The sequence below is a fragment of the Pocillopora damicornis genome, chromosome 1 (assembly GCF_964200805.1).
Source record: "Pocillopora damicornis chromosome 1, jaPocDami1.2, whole genome shotgun sequence".
NCBI lineage: Eukaryota > Metazoa > Cnidaria > Anthozoa > Scleractinia > Pocilloporidae > Pocillopora > Pocillopora damicornis.
This window is the reverse complement of record NC_142670.1, coordinates 6,509,025-6,524,873: the sequence shown is the minus strand read 5'-3', so window position 1 is coordinate 6,524,873 and position 15,849 is coordinate 6,509,025. Positions and strand designations below refer to the sequence as shown.

Below are 15,849 nucleotides of genomic sequence, written 5' to 3'. Positions count from 1 at the left end.
TGTCGTTTCCACTTTTGATAGAGTTTCGGATTCATTCTTTCATTTGATAACGCCTCCGTTTTTAAGTATTTTATTGCAAACGGAAGGCCAAAACGCATTGAAAAGCATCCGTTTTTAAACGAGTACACATAAGTGTAAACGCGTTCTTAAATGACACTGATAAACAAACGCTAAAGAATTTACAATAACAATGATAATGCCAATTATAATACCAGTGAGAAATTAATATTGATGATCATAACGCCAATAATTATAACATCAATAAAGACACGCCGATCTATTGGCCATTGTATCCTTGATTATCCTTGTGATTTTCCTTTTTCTACCATCATTGTGGTCATTTTTATTTTTATCATCATTGTTTTTATTTCATAGAATGCCCAAATATTTCTTTTCGAAACTTTTGGTATATATTTACGAATAAAGGAGCAATTTGACAACGGACAGAGACATCTCCCAAAGTCAAGGATGAGACCTAGTTTCCATTGAAACCGAAGAAGAAGGGAACTTCGTCCTTAGCGAGATTCAAAATCGCAGCATTGAGTCCTGCTGTTCTCCACGTGATTGGGCTCATCAAAATTATCATCATTGTGATGCATGGTACTTGGCTTAGAAAAAAAAGGCGAAAATTGGACTTGGGTGAATGGAAAACTGGTGAACATGTCTAAATGGGCAGGAGAGCCAAAGTGTAAGGGAACTGTGGCTCATATATGCAAGCCGTTTATAAATGGCGACCAGGGCCTATTTTGTGGCACCAATGGCTCTGAGAAATTGGCTTACATTTGCGAAATTCCCAAAGGAAAAACAAAAGTAGTCTTTATTTTTAAAATTGAACTAGGTAAAAGGCACGCAAAAAGCGCTCATTAACCGTGATGCGAATGTTACCTATGTGTTCACGTTTGGTACACTTAAAACTGCTCTCATAGCGGAACTTATGGAGTTTCTGACAATCAGGATAAAATTGTAAGACGCAGGAAGACAATTTTAGAGATAAGAAAACAATTGAACTAATTTATTTTAATGAATCTAAATTGAAATTAAAATGTAGTATAAATAAACCGTATGGGAAAAAAGTTGTTTCTGAGAACATTTCTTCAGTAATGTTTTTTTTTGTTTTTGGCGTTATTTGCATCGATGTCAGCTGCATCATCATTGTCCTTAACCACAACTGCAGACAAATCTTTACAATCCGAATCTGTGAGGCCACAACCCACTCAATTGCCACCACTGTGGTCATCATTGTTGCCATTGCATTTTTGTCTATTTGCAGGCTATGTCACCGATCACAAAAACTGATGAGAAGATTCTGACGACTCTTACCTACGTTGGACTGACCCTGTCCATAATCGGAATAATTCTTACAATAATTTCCTACGCTCTTTTCACGTAGGGGAATTTGTTTTATAGCATTCCTGACATATTGCTCCGAATCCTTCCAAAAATAGACTGTTTCATTGCCTTTTTTTCTAAAAAAATGTATCAGCGGTTGCTTTTTTTGCATTTCTTTTATCTACAGCGAAGTGCGTCAACCCCTCTCCCAAGTAAGGCTGAGTCTCGCTGCTTCTCTGGGAACTGGTCAGATTATTTTTCTGGCTGGTATTAATGCTAAAGGAGACGAGGTAAGCACTTCGTTTTAAGACCAACTAAAATCGCCACTGCATTATCCATTCCCTGCAAATGATTGCCTCAGCATGAAGAAAACAATGCGGTTGCACAACGCGAGAAAGTTTTTTAAAATTATTATTTCATTTCTTTTTTTATTTGTATCATCGTTATAGATGTATATTATCTTGATGGTTGATCTTATTTGTTTCTGCACTTTGTCGTTAAAAGTTAGTTAGTTCCTAAAAACCCAGGTACTTCTCGATCCATAGGGTGTATGTGTTGCAGTAGCTGCCTTGATGCTTTACTTCCTTATGGCAGCTTTCTGTTGGATGCTGATCGAGGGAATTTTTCTCTACTTCTTCGTTGTGAAGGTGTACAATTTCGATGGAAGAACGGTTATCTATCACTTTTTTTCCTGGAGTGAGTTTTTTTAAGTTCCTTTCCACTATCAAACGAAAGTTTAATTTGAGTGATATCTTTTATTATGCATTTATGGTCAGCATCTCCCTGATAATTGCCTCAGCAAAAGATGGTATTCATAGCTTTGTCAGCGAGAAATAGTAAGCATTGAACTTCTGAAAATCTTTATTTCAACTACTCTAGGTGATTATTCATGACATAGAATACGTCGCCGGCTCAACGAAGCCGAGCATAGACTGAAGCTTTTATGACTAATGCTCAAATTTGTTACTTGCAAGCAGTTGGTTGTCCCAGGCTAACCATCTGATTTTGATTTTTGCTTCCTTTGTTTTGGCGGTGGAAATCGTAAGTAGCATGTTTATGAATATCAAAGGAATTTGTATTAAATATTTGTAGATATATTCAAAAACCTTGTATTCTTTAACCTTTTTTAACCGATACTAACAGGTGGAAACTAACCAATTAGCTCTCGTAAGTGGGCATTTCTTATTCTTGCAAACTCCCCTGAATCTAAGGATGAAGTCCGCGCAAAAGGAAGAAACGTCGATGCCGATAACAGTCTCGTGATAGTTATTAAGCTTGTCAGTAACAAATGTCTACACATTCCCGAAAAAATGGCAAGGGGTCCAACTAAATGCTAACAAAGTGACGTAGTCGGTATGAGATGAAATTATCAGAAGGTTAAACAAGAATTAAGCAAACAGCCAAACGAAAAAAGAAACAAACAAATTATATTTAGAATTTACGTTTTTCATCGATTTCTGATTGAGTATTCTATTCACCTAGTTTTTAAAGAATTGAGTTGTTTCACGTTTGTTCTGCAGACTTTGCATCAAGACATGCGCGATGATGACTCCCTTATTAGGCTTTACGTGGCTTTTTGGTCTCCTTTCCTCAGAAGACAAAATTTGCGCCTACATACATAAGGTCTTAAGTTCGACTCAGGTAAACACAACCATCTCTATTTTCCATCAAGTAGGCGTTGAAAAGTGTTACCCTAGCAAAGGAAAAGCACAAAAAAATATATTTAAGATATCAACTGCAATTACAGCTCACGTTTACAAATTTTGTTTTACAGGGATTCCTGATGTTTCTTTTTCACTGTGTGCGAAACACTCAGGTAACTGACAATTAGGGCGCCAATGGATTTATCATTCTCATAATAATAATTATTATTATTATTATCATAATAATATATATATATATATTTTTTTTTTTTTAATTTTTTAATTGCAAAAATAGAAAAAGGGTAATAACACTCAGAGCAAAACTAAACCCCTACTTAGAAAGAGGTATGATAACGACTTTTTTCGTCTGTGGAACAGAACCAAAGACAAAGTAGTAACATTTTTAATGCGAGTAAACAGCTACATTCTGTACATTGTACCACGATACGAACATTATCCACGCTTGAAATATCAGAATCAGAATTGATATTCTTGGACGCAAAAGTGCACGGAAGCAGGATGTTTATCAGGGAATCGACAGTTGACTTCTAACCGCATCACAGAGAGACGAAGATCTTTCAATACTTAAATGTTTATTCGTATCATACCTCAGGTGCAAAGAAAGGATTCGTTGAAAGAGAAGTGTGACGTCACTCTATGATTAAATTCGTCACGCTTCAAATTTATAAGATTATAAGATACCAAGATGGAATTTTACATAAATGTACTGCTACATTTGATCTCACTGGGAGAGAAATGTCACTCAAAAACTTACATGGTATTAGGCTTGCAATCGATTGTTTACGTTTCTCCGTCTGTTGGTCTCCCAAGTGCTCAAGTGCTGTTTGACTTGTCTCCAAAATTCCTTATTTTCGTAGCAAATAGATAATAGACAATTAAAGACACTTTTTGAGGTTTAAAAGAGCCGGTTCTTGATCACGAATGCAAAGGCTCAGGCGAATAATACATAAAATGCTGAAGATGGTCTTAACCCCTGCAATGCATCCTGGTTGAGCTTGGTCCTTTAACATTGCTCATTTCATCATGTATTCTCTTAATTCCGGATCCTCGCCACCTGGATTGATTTACTCTACAAGGGAATAGAAACGGAAGTTTAGCATTTTATGTGCATGGTGGGTTACCTCATTTGGTTTTAAAATATGTATTCTTAAACGCTCTTTTTGCACTTGACTTCTAGAAACCCTTGAGCCAAAAAAAATATTAGGAAATCATCATAAAATGGATCCTAGAATGGGCACGTAAAATAATGTTGTATTACAAATCCGATAGGTAAAATTTTGGATATTGATATAAGTACAGGAATTGTAACTTTGATCTGGAGTGAGGCCAATAAAAGCGAAAATCGGTCAGATAAACTATTGCACTAATAGCGGGACTCGTTGTTTGGCCGTCTCGCGCGCGTCTTACGTATCTCATCTTTACTTTTATCGGTTCATTGCCGCAAAAGTTGATAGACAATAATATGATATGAATATGAAAGCGATCCTCGCAGTAATATTACCAAAACTACCGAGAGTCAGTAAAGAATGTTCAACTAAACTGCAAGCTGCTATTTTGCTGGACATCTACTTTGTTTAAGGTGGAAACAAAATCCTTAGCCTACCATGAAGAAAATTTATGTTAAGCAAGTGACCTTAATATTATAACACAGTTTGTTTCCTTTTGCGGAAATGACTTAAATTATGCTCTCACAATACATAATGAAGTTAAGCACATGATTTTCATTTAATAACAGTTTGTTTCCTTTTGTGGAAATGCTCTCTTGATACTGCTTGTTACGAGTGTCGATGTAGAGCAGGGTTGTTCCTAGACAAAACTCAGGATCGTCGGTAACAACAACAAACTGTTTTATTTCCGCGTAGTTGACTTCTTGTTTTTATAGCACTAAGCTTCTTCACAAATTTCTCTCTCTATTCGATGGAACTGTCGCTCTTATATACATAAAGTATAAGGATCTAGAAACTTCTCTAAAGAACTAAATTTAGTAGATTAACAGGGTATATAAATATAACGTTCCAGAATGTTCTTTTTACCAGAAGATCACGTCTAGATGACTTCGGGTTCTAAAATGTTCTATTAGAATGTTCTGGGACTTTACTTAGACAATTTTTCGTAACACCGCTCGTAAAAGGTTAATTCATATTAATATTAGTTTATTAAACATTATTTTAGCAGTACAAGTCTGATTTTTTTTAGGACTTATTTTCACTACTGCTCAAGAAGTGTCCATTACTGCGAAGATCGCTTTCATATCCACGTCCTTGACCGCAGTTCACATATATGATTTTTATATATTCACAGTCATTTAATAGTTTGACAATAATATATGACAGCAATGATATGGTAAAGCCAAACATGTTCATCAACGAAGGCTTCCTTTTTTTTTTTTTAATTATTGTACTAGACGTTTTTCTTCATCCAATTCTTATGTCCAAGCAATTTATTTTCGGCTTATAAAAAGAGGAAAACTTACACTCTCTTTTTTTAAATCAGTCTAGGAATTATATTTGATATAGATTCACAATGTGACCTTGAAATTTTTGTTCCTGATTGTCTTATTATACTGCATACTAGAATCCCTGGTTTATTTGAAACAAAAAACGAAAAAAGTAAAAAAACAAAAAACAAAACACAAAAAAATCAGTTTAAAGGAGATCTACTTGCTAAACTCAAAAGACAAAAGCGGTTTATTAAAGACAAATTCTTTTTTTCAATCTCTTCTTTAATTTTTGTCAGTTCCTTCACCTAATGGCATGATGTCAATTGACATTGAAGTTTCGTGAATATTAATTTAATACAGTTCCTACATTTTCCGCCTTCGGCGACATATTCCGAGCATGTCTTTTTCCACGCGTTCAAAATAGCATTTGAATTTTGTCATATAAATGTTAAAGAGGCTCAAAAAAAGGAAAACAAAAACAAAAAAGTAGCGATTTCGGGGAATCATTGAAAGCAAAGAAACCAGCGACGTCGCCGATATATAAACAAATAACCATTGAAGCGGTAAGGGATTTAACAATTATGAAAACTGATGTCAGAAAATCGATGGGAGCCATTATGTTTCTCGTCACACTAGGTAAGTGTTAAGCGTGATTATACGTTGTAAGTGTTATAAATTCTATCACTTCATGCCTAGAGTGAATGCTACGACCTGGGTTTGAGCAAAAATTTTTTTTTCGAGCTTGCTAAGCTGCGTTGATGCGAGCGAAACATTAACGGTTTTCGTCTTTCTTTAAATCATTTTGAGCCAAAGTTAGGATGTAGGCATTGAGTATGAAATAACGCATTTTTTCTTGTTTCCGTTATTTTTCACGAAATATTTCGTAAATTTCTCTGTATGTCTGAGACCAACGACCTATTTCACTTCGAGGAGCAAAATAAACGACCACCTGGTTTCGAAAGTGCTCAGTTTTTGAGCAATCTAGTCACACTATAACTCAGAGAGGAAAAAAACAAACGCAGAAGATAATTTTTACAGATATTTCAATTTTTAGTGGAAAAATATTGATCGGGATATTTTCTTTTCGTTTCTGAGATGAAAAAAAAAAAGACGTCATGGCTTAGAAGCTACTTCGATGGATAATTTAAATTCACTTTTAAAAAGTAAACATAGGACTCCTGCATCGAAAGCTTTACCGTCAATTAAATATTTCTGTCATTTAGCCAGAAAAGATTTGTTTTCAATTTTGCATTCACCTGGGAAAAGAAAGCCGTATTTTCAACTGATAACTCGGTTTAACACTATTCCATAAGTTCTGAATAATTCTATATTTGAAAAACACTCCATAGGAAAAAAAAATTATAATATCGATTTTGTTTTTCTTTATATAAGGGCTGCTAAAGGAGTGTTAATGAAGGAGTGTAGACCACAGGGGAACTTCTTCTCCCCACGAGGTTTTTGCATTCAGTTAACTGCTGCCAAACTTTGCAGCTACTGTAATATCCAAGACTAAAAAAAAAACAATAACGACAACAGCAACAACAAAACAAAAGCAACAATTTTCTGTCTCCAAAGACTAAAGTAAGAGGAAAGTCAATTTTATATCATTAATTTCGCGCAAATTCATTTGGAAAAACTCTAGCTCATTATTACCGTTTAATACCGCAGTTTTAATGGTGAGATGATCATGATTATTTAGTTAAGGAATCGCTTTCTAACAGCTGACGAAATTGACCCGCCATTCTTCTACCAGGAGCATATTTCCATATGCAGCAAAACGGAGTTTTAAAATCCGGCTGAATGCTATTTATTTACGGTTAAACCATGTGCTTCTCACGTTAAGGAATCTTTGCTAAAGGAAAAAGTAACCCGAAGAAAATACTTATTTTTGGTACCGAAGGATTCCAAACAAGTAATCAGCAAGTCTAATATTAGATCAAAATACGTTGAAAATGATTTTTTTAATCAGTTTTTATCTGTTAACTTTATCTCACTTTTTTATTGCAGTAATCATCATAAGAGCTACGAATGTAAAAAGCATGACATGTGACAACGAAGAAAAAAACAGATGCACCCAGAATTGTGTTCAAAAAGATGAATGCAGTAGAGTATGCCACAAAAGCACATGCTCCCAGAGCTGCAACTCTGCAAAGTTTTGCAATTTGACATGCAGTGGACAGACATGTCAACAGAATTGCAATTCTGGCGCATGTAATCTAATTTGCAGTGGGCGAAGTTGTACACAGTTTTGCAATGCTCAGAGTTCATGCCGTCTTACTTGCAATGGAACAAGCTGCAGGCAAATATGCAACGCAAAAGAGTGCCAAATTAAATGTTTGAGTAAAGGGGGATGCAATACCATTTGTAGTTCTAGTTGTATCCTATATCAGCCTACTACACAGGCGGCGAAAACCGAGGCCTCTTCAACTGATGGATCTACCAAAAAAGCTGTAGCAACTGATGTCACTACTACTCAAGGAGAACTTATCCAAGGTTCTACAACTTCTCATATTCTAGTTAAGACTACAGAGAGTAAGTAACGGAGCTCACCTATTTCTGCATGCCTACTAATGTTCTATGGCTGCTGTCTAGGGGTAGCCTCTAAATGAATTTAAACTATTTGCTTCTGTTGGCATTTTATAAACAGGTTTTAATAAGTCATCAGATTCATCCACGGCAGTTACACCAGAGGCACCAAAGATCAGCTCTAGGACAGAAAAATTGGTATGTGCTTCATTATTAAATTATTTATTAATTGTTTTCGTCTTTTAATTTTTTTGCTTTTGTTTATGCCTTTTTTAATTTCATTTTTGTCGTTTCTGACATTTATTGGTTTAAATCTATACATAAATCTTATTTGGAAGCTGTAGGATTAAAAAGGTTTCATCTGCAGAAAACTCTATTTTCCCTTTGGGTCTAAAAGACTTAGCCCTGTAGATAAATATCGAAATTCGACGGCGCGTATAATAAATAAACTAATAATAATATAAATTAACCTTTTACGAGCTGTATCAAGAGAGCATTTCCTCAAAAGGAAACAAACTGTTATTAAATTAAGATCATGGGCTTAACTTCAGTATGTATTGTGAGAGCATAATTTCAGTCATTTCCGAAAAAGGAAATAAAGGTGTTATTAGATTAAGATCACGTGCTTAACATCAGTTTTCTTCATGGTAGGCTAAGGATTTTGTTTCTACCTTAAACAAAGTAGATGTCCAGCAAAATAGCAGCTTGAAGGTTAGTTGAACATTCTTTACTGACTCTCTCAGTAGTTTTGGAAGACAAATAAAAATAAAAGAGTGACCGTTTCAACACCTATTCATCTATCTGTGAATCCGCCACTGATTCTTTCCTTAATTTATTCATTCCCTTGCTTCCATTCTCACTGTTAGGAGGCAGTCAATTTGTTCCAAGACACTATCGAAGAGTATAGGAGAATTCACAACCTTGAAACGCAAGTGAATTTAAAAAAAAGGAGGAGCGTGTGAAATCGATATCTGAAACTGCAAAGGCTTTTGAGGATTTTGTTCTCGAGTATGCGCAACAACATCTCAGTGAATCAATGCCACAAATCTACAGGGTTTACGAAACACTAGGTATGTTAACCTTAGATGTATCTTTGTTTGTCTAATCTAGGTAACATTTCATGAACACAATCTAATTTTTTTTTATTATTTTGTGAATAGTTCTGCTTCTCCAGAGAGCTTCACACGGAAATAATCAAGATTTCTACCTCGTGGAACCACAAAAAGTCGAATATATTAGAATACCTTCAAGAATCGTTGGAAGAAACGGTTGGTCTCAATTTTGTTTCCCAGTCTCTAATTCCATGGCATTTGTATGGCAACTGCTTTGTTTCCAAAACACAAGCCACAGTTGCTGCACTAATGTTTCATCTCCACCTTTCCCTTTATTTGTAAAAACCGTCAACGTTTGCATCAATAACAAGGCACGCTTACCGAAAAAAAGGATCTTTTTTTTTCGATCGTACTTTCATTAGAAACATATATAACAGTTGGTTATGGATTTTCGGTCACTTTTGTCTACTTAATAATCGTTAACTTTTGTTTCACTGGAATTAGTAAGTTTGAAAAATTAAAGATAAATACTGAACCAAGTTTTTCTTTTTTCTTCTAACTAAGGTTCATTGCTGGTGGGTATCATATACACAGATCTACATCCGCTCTTCAAACCAACTCGAATCGATAACAATACAAGGTACGATAATTGAACCATTTGATGCAAATATGAACTCCAAATGAGTCATTTGAAAGTAAATTTACCCTCACAATTACTTCGCACTTAGGAGCCTTAATTCAAAACTAATAGCAGCGACGATGGATCCAATGCCGAAACAATTGGAACAGAATGTCATCCTGAGATTCAGAAATATCAAGGTTTTTTTTAAAAATTGTATTTTATTGTTATTTTTCAATCAATAATGGTTTTATATACGCATATAAAACATTCTCTTTTCACTTCCATATGCTATCTTTTTCAGGCTACTGATACTAAAAGGCAGTGTGTGTTTTGGAATGAATTTAATGAAGAGAGGTAACAGTCCAAATGAAGTTTTAACTCTTTCCTTTATAAACTTAAAATTTATCAAACCTGCTGAAAGTAAATTTTTAACCCTAACTCTCATTGGCTGACCATCCTAGAGCGGAACAGAACAGGTTCGTTCTATCGAATATTTAGCTCTTCTTCTGTTAATCAGCATTGATCATTCACCATACCTTTTTCAGTCCAGACGGCTGGTCTGGGGAGGGCTGCCATGTGGTAACGTCAGAGAGCAATTCAGAAGAAACAGAGTGTAGTTGTAATCATTTGACTCACTTCGCGGTTTTATTCGAGTACGATGGTACTCAAACGGTAATGAAAATGTGAAAACATATTAACTTGTTTTTTGTTTGTGTGTTTGTTGCTATGTTTTCGATCTCATAATTTCATAATTTAATTTACAAAACACTCGGCTACATCTGTAACAAAGGCAAAGAACACCAGTAATGACGCATACTTTCAAAATGTTTGGACATCTTTTCAAGTCATAACACTAAGAGAATGATGTTTATCTGATACCTACTTTGAAACAAGCTCTGCTTTGCAAAATTAAGAACTAAACGAACTTAATCTTTCAGTGATCGAGTTCAAAGAGAGAGCATCTCTCGTGTCTACTACGTTCATGCAACTTTTAAATGGTACTTTTTTCTTTTCTTTCATTATAATTTTTTTCTTTGTTATTGCTGTTTCTTGGTTTGTTTTTTCGTATTCTATTCACCTGCAAAGCAGATAACAGGAACACATCAAAAAACATTGAACATCCTTACGTACATGGGCTTAGCTCTCTCCCTCATTGGAATAATAATTACTGTGTTCTCCTACATTTTCCTGAGGTAAGTCAAAATACAGACAAGTGTAACACCACTTAAATTGGGGGCTGTTTTTCAATGTTTCCTAATAATTATTTAGGTGATAACTTATTCCGTCGTTGAGCGCTTTTTCTTGTTACAGTGATATGCATCAACCTCTCTCTCAAATAAGAGTGAGTCTGACTGGATCTCTTGGAGCTGGGCAAGTCATTTTTCTCGCTGGTATTAACAAATCAACAATCACGGTTTGTGCTCTTTTATACTTAACTAACCAAGCACTTACTTACCCATTATAATTTTTTTGGCAAAAAAAGGATCTTTTGTTTTACGATGCTAAATATGAGAACATTGATGAAAAGAATTCGTAAGATCTGTTTGCTAAAGACGACAATGCGCTATTTATGTGGTGCAAGACTTCTTTTTTTAGAAATAATATGGCTGATGGACTCATGTCTGATCTCCTCTTTCGTTCACTTCTTTACATTCTATCATTGTTTTCATCATGATCATCATCCAGTTGTTGTTTGGCCACAATTCTAGATATTCTGCTACTTATACAATGGACGGCCTTGTCAAATTTAGCGGGCTGAAACCACGAATGCTTCAAAATCGGCACAACTGTGTAACCACGCAGCAATTTCATAATGCAACCATTTTCATATTTGCTAGTCCTGATGTCATCTATTACATGAGATCAAGAAATTACTCATCATGGTTCCCTGACCTGCAGTTCTATAACAAAATATAGCGAAGCACTTTCACGACTCTCCTAACGGGTGGCAAGCATTCGGCGGGCACTCACTTTCAATCATGATTTTCTCATAATCAGGACTTCCTGAATTACTCGATATAGTGACAAACACGGATGCTTATTGCCATTGCAGCACAAAGCTCTTAACTGCGTTTTTGTATCGGCAATTCTTTAGGCTACCTGTGTCGCTATGGCGGCTCTGATGCAATACTTTTTTACGGCCGCTTTTTGTTGGATGATGGTGGAGGGAATTTACCTTTACTTGTTTATTGTGAAAGTTTACAACATTAAAAACCGGATGGCTATCTATCATGCTTTTTCATGGGGTAAGTTTCAGTAGCAATACTCACATCTCTGTGTTCAGTGTCTGCAGTTGTATCTTGTCACAACTCCGAGTTACTTATTGTTTTTCTCTTGCAGTTTTTCCTGCAGTAATGGTCATTATTTCTTTGAGTATCGCTGCAGGAAAAGACGGAATCAAGAGCTTTGTCGACGATGAACAGTTAATGAGAAATATTTATAGATATAAAAAACCCTGAAATTCCTTTGCCATTTTCTCTCCAATTGTGGTTTTTTATAAGACATTTTCATTTTTTTGAATAGCTGCTGGATGTCTTCTGCAAACAATCTTATTTGGATTTTTATTGCGTTTGTGATAATAGTTGAAGTGGTAAGTAAAACCATACTTGATAAGGAGTGTTCTCTACTACAATCAATGGACTACAATTTATCATCGTTGTTTTTCTACTGAGCACTATTTACTATGGGCTGTCATTCTGCATGTTTGTGTCCTAGTGTTTGCTTGTGTTCCTCTTTCTACCTATCTGTATCCCACCAATTCGTTCGTTGTCAGTCATTGAGATGTTTTCATTTTAAGCTGAACATACTGATTCTTGTGCGAGTCATCAGAGAAATGACCAAAATGCAGCAAAAAAGGGGAACTATTCAACACGTACGGTGAGCAACGTTGTTAACCAAGAATAATGTATGTAGATAGGAATTAGAGAGATGGTAAGTTTTGAGCTCGGTAAAGAAATAAAGAAAGATGTTTTTCGTTCTGTCACTCCACGGTAAGCGAGGTCTATCAAAATCAAAATTCTATTAAAACATCTTTCTTTAGGAATAATGTAGTATGCGATTTTGAATTCACTTATTAAACCAGGTAATGTCTACTCTCGAGCATAGTGGCTCACACGGCCGAGATTTTAAAGGGATTTTGTAGTATTAAGTAAATTGCAACTTTCCTTGAGACAACTTTCCATCTCAAGTAAGCTCTTAGCGTTTTCTCAGTTTTCTCTGACAGTTTGTCAATACCCAGTTATGCTCTTGGTTGGAGACAGCCACTTTGGAAGTTAACAAAACAAATCACACAGCTAAGGCTTAATGTGAAGAAACTACGTATCTAGCTAAACACAGCGACCGATTAATAAACTTGATCTAGTTAAACAAGCTTTCTTATAGGCTCATTTCATATTTCCTTCCTACTTTCAGACTTGGGATAAGGACATGTGTTATTTTGCTTCCTCTTCTGGGATTCACTTGGTTGTTTGGCCTTTTGTCACCAGTTCATAGAGCATTCACCTACATTTTTATCATCCTTAACTCTACTCAGGTTTGAAACCATTGTGTAGCTATGTTTGTTTATGTTACATTTTTAAATTTTTGCAATTCATATTTTCTTGAAGCTTGTAAAGTTGGCACAATTCAGACCAAGAAGATCTCCTGTATTGCTCATACTTATTTCTCTGACATGATTAACGAATATCGTTATGTGCATTAAACGCTCATATGGTAGAGACAATCATCCATTTGTTATTATTTTTGTTTGTTTGTTTTTTTCTGTTTTGTCATGTTTTGTTGTTGTTGTTATTTTTTTTATTGTTTGTTTTTTTCCTAATGTCTCCGTGGCATTTAGCCATCACCCATCCCTGGCAAGAAAGAGAAAGTGTTAGGGACAACGGCTAAGGTTGGGCTTGAGCAAAACTTTCGCTATTTACTGAAAATTGTGCTTGTTAGTTTCCCAACCTTTTGATTCCTTGCGGGTAATAATAAATGTTTTTTAAGTATATCCCGAAGAGCACGATCACATAAAAAATTTCAGCTTTTGATCGGTGCGTTATATTCCCAAATGACGACGTATAATTTAAGGTTCGTTCTTCTTTATTAGGGTTTCTTGATTTTTCTTCTTCATTGCGTTAGGAACAGTCAGGTGAGATTTTCCAAGAAATGATGCAATATTTCTCTATAAATGAATCCACGTCATCAAGATAATTATCTAAACAAGGTAGTCTTAGTGTATAATGTATAAAGGTCGTGTATTTGACCGAAAAAAACTAAGGTAGCAAAAAAAAATGTATCTGCACTGCGTTGGGAACATTCAAGTGAGATTTTCCAAGAAATGATGCAATATTTCCCTATACATGAATCCATGAAATGAAAAACTAAGCTACCAAAAAAAATATCTCTTATTGTAGCTGAGTTAGTATATTACTACTGCCTTCTGTATACGAGTGTCCATATCCCGCTTCGCGTTCGTCCGGATCCGATTTTGTTGATAACTCGTATGATTACAGACCGAATTTAACTGCTCTTGGTTTTGTTATCATCATTAATCTATCAACTTAATTATCATCATGAATAAAGGGATAAGTTTCTAAAGAAACTGTGGTGCTGCGTCGGTGGGAGAGTGTAGCAAACTCGAAACGTCAGCTTTTTTACCATTTACGGTGGCTAATTTGCGTTTTCAACTCAGTTTTTAAGACTAAATTACCTGCTAATTATCATTATGATGCGATGTATTAATGGTACCTCTCGTAAACTTCATTCTTGAACACTACATGCATGAACAGGGTTATCTGCCAAGGGAATTTATTATAATCAATTATTTGCTTGATTTTTCTATTTTCCTTCACCTGCAGATTCGAGATCGACTGCAACAAAGAATTGGCATGATTTTCCCTTCCACGGAAGAGAGAAACCAGCCAAAAGTGATGCCGATGGAGTAAAACAAAAAAGAAACAAAAATTCAAATGCAGCCAACTAGTTTATTCCAGATTCAAAATCAACAAGCGCCAAGCCATAGAGCCTAATGGAATGGCACAGTCTAAGAGATAGAGTTTACAAGTTTGTTAGTCAGCTCGTCGCGGGAATAGTAATTATCTATTATGATTCTTCACGTAAAACAAGAAACACTAAAAAACGTGCGTCATGCGTCATGCGTCATGCGTGCTGAGTCTATCGTGAGGTGTGTGGCGTATCATATGCGTAAAACGTGAGTCTCGAGCCGTGTGTTTCGCTCTCTGAATAAAGGATTATCACATTGCGTAGATTGTTAGAATAAATGCACCTCACTTCTTGATGCAATTTATTTTCACTTCCTAAGTGAAAAAAGGAAAAAAAAAAAACAGTAATAATAAACAAAGACCTGGCCTGAGAGCTAAAGGCAAGAAACAGAATGAATATCATGCTTATTTGGGTGTTTGTTTTTCTTTTCTTTTTTCACTTTCTCGAGAGTATGGCATCACTCTCTACTTTACATACCTAAAGTGTACTTCCTTTTTATTTGATCATAATTAGATTAATACAAAACATTATGGGTTAACGGGGCTCGGTCCAATGGCCAATGAGCGAGAATAATTTTAGCACGGCTGATATGCATCAGGCACTTGTTGTGCGAAGGTCGGATAACACTATCCGCTAAATAAATCTCTTTCCGGTGGATAATGCCATAAGTTTTGCGATCACTTATCCGCTTGATAGCGATTAATCCTTTGGATAGTGTTATCCAACCTTTATACAACCGGGCCCAGGATGATAAAAATGCTATCGGGCGAGGGGCAATCGCCCAATGGAGTCTCCATTGGGGTGGCTGATAACACTTAAGTAAGAAATTTGAATAAGCCATGCACTTATGATTTGACAGTGTAAAAAAACTTCTTTAATTCAAAATAATTATCATTTGATTTTGCTCTAATATTTGTGGTAGATTTAAAATTGTGTACAAGGTCAGAAGTAGTTCAAAAGAGCTAAATTCCATTCATCTAAATATTAACAAAAAACTTTAATTCAACTGATAAGGTTTTCTTTGATCTCACTAAATTATTTACAGACTTCTGAAGCTGTAGTTATTGATTTTGCTTATGGATTCTGTTGACGTCTCGAAGCACTTAAATCAACTCCTGTAAATATTACCGCATCTTTATGAATTGCCTTTATTAATTTTTCTCTTCTTATTTAACACCTGATGAGCGAAACCTTCGTCTGCTTCTAGGAGCACCATAAATAGATACTGAGTGG

At 35.4% G+C, this 15,849-nt stretch overlaps 2 protein-coding genes and 1 pseudogene across 4 annotated transcripts in view; 2 read left to right on the top strand and 1 right to left on the bottom strand.

Moving 5' to 3' along the window:
- Positions 1–15,849, bottom strand: part of LOC149051612 (uncharacterized) — a 418,635-nt pseudogene that overhangs the window by 196,084 nt on the left and 206,702 nt on the right. The window lies entirely within an intron of this gene.
- LOC149051636 (uncharacterized) lies at positions 7,464–8,797 on the top strand. The gene is made up of 3 exons (XM_089185222.1): positions 7,464–7,965; positions 8,081–8,157; positions 8,611–8,797. Exons 1-3 carry the CDS (start codon positions 7,473–7,475, stop codon positions 8,677–8,679), a joined length of 639 nt encoding a protein of 212 aa, XP_089041348.1. The 5' UTR covers positions 7,464–7,472; the 3' UTR covers positions 8,680–8,797.
- LOC149051635 (adhesion G protein-coupled receptor L4-like) lies at positions 8,859–14,926 on the top strand. Of its 2 annotated transcripts, none has more exons than XM_089184378.1 (15): positions 8,859–9,029; positions 9,120–9,227; positions 9,576–9,651; positions 9,740–9,830; positions 9,935–9,987; positions 10,179–10,305; positions 10,720–10,826; positions 10,945–11,047; positions 11,729–11,879; positions 11,974–12,055; positions 12,157–12,223; positions 12,431–12,510; positions 13,045–13,165; positions 13,721–13,762; positions 14,472–14,926. In XM_089184378.1, the coding sequence occupies exons 1-15, from the start codon at positions 8,996–8,998 to the stop codon at positions 14,556–14,558; spliced, it is 1,329 nt and encodes a 442-aa protein (XP_089040504.1). In that variant the 5' UTR covers positions 8,859–8,995; the 3' UTR covers positions 14,559–14,926. The 2 variants fall into 2 exon arrangements, with proteins under 2 accessions (XP_089040504.1, XP_089040510.1); XM_089184384.1 differs by having other exon boundaries at positions 8,863–9,029; positions 10,723–10,826.

What these genes read in the sequence shown, in the direction of transcription:
- LOC149051635 (XM_089184378.1), top strand. Translation starts at nt 8,996, where the DNA reads ATGCCACAAATCTACAGGGTTTACGAAACACTAG. An exon ending in CGAATCGATAACAATACAAG is followed by an intron (nt 9,652 to 9,739) that starts GTACGATAATTG and finishes CTTCGCACTTAG; the next exon opens with GAGCCTTAATTCAAAACTAA. An exon ending in TGAGATTCAGAAATATCAAG is followed by an intron (nt 9,831 to 9,934) that starts GTTTTTTTTAAA and finishes TATCTTTTTCAG; the next exon opens with GCTACTGATACTAAAAGGCA.
- LOC149051636 (XM_089185222.1), top strand. Translation starts at nt 7,473, where the DNA reads ATGACATGTGACAACGAAGAAAAAAACAGATGCACCCAGAATTGTGTT. An exon ending in TCTAGTTAAGACTACAGAGA is followed by an intron (nt 7,966 to 8,080) that starts GTAAGTAACGGA and finishes TTTTATAAACAG; the next exon opens with GTTTTAATAAGTCATCAGAT. An exon ending in GCTCTAGGACAGAAAAATTG is followed by an intron (nt 8,158 to 8,610) that starts GTATGTGCTTCA and finishes TCTTCATGGTAG; the next exon opens with GCTAAGGATTTTGTTTCTAC.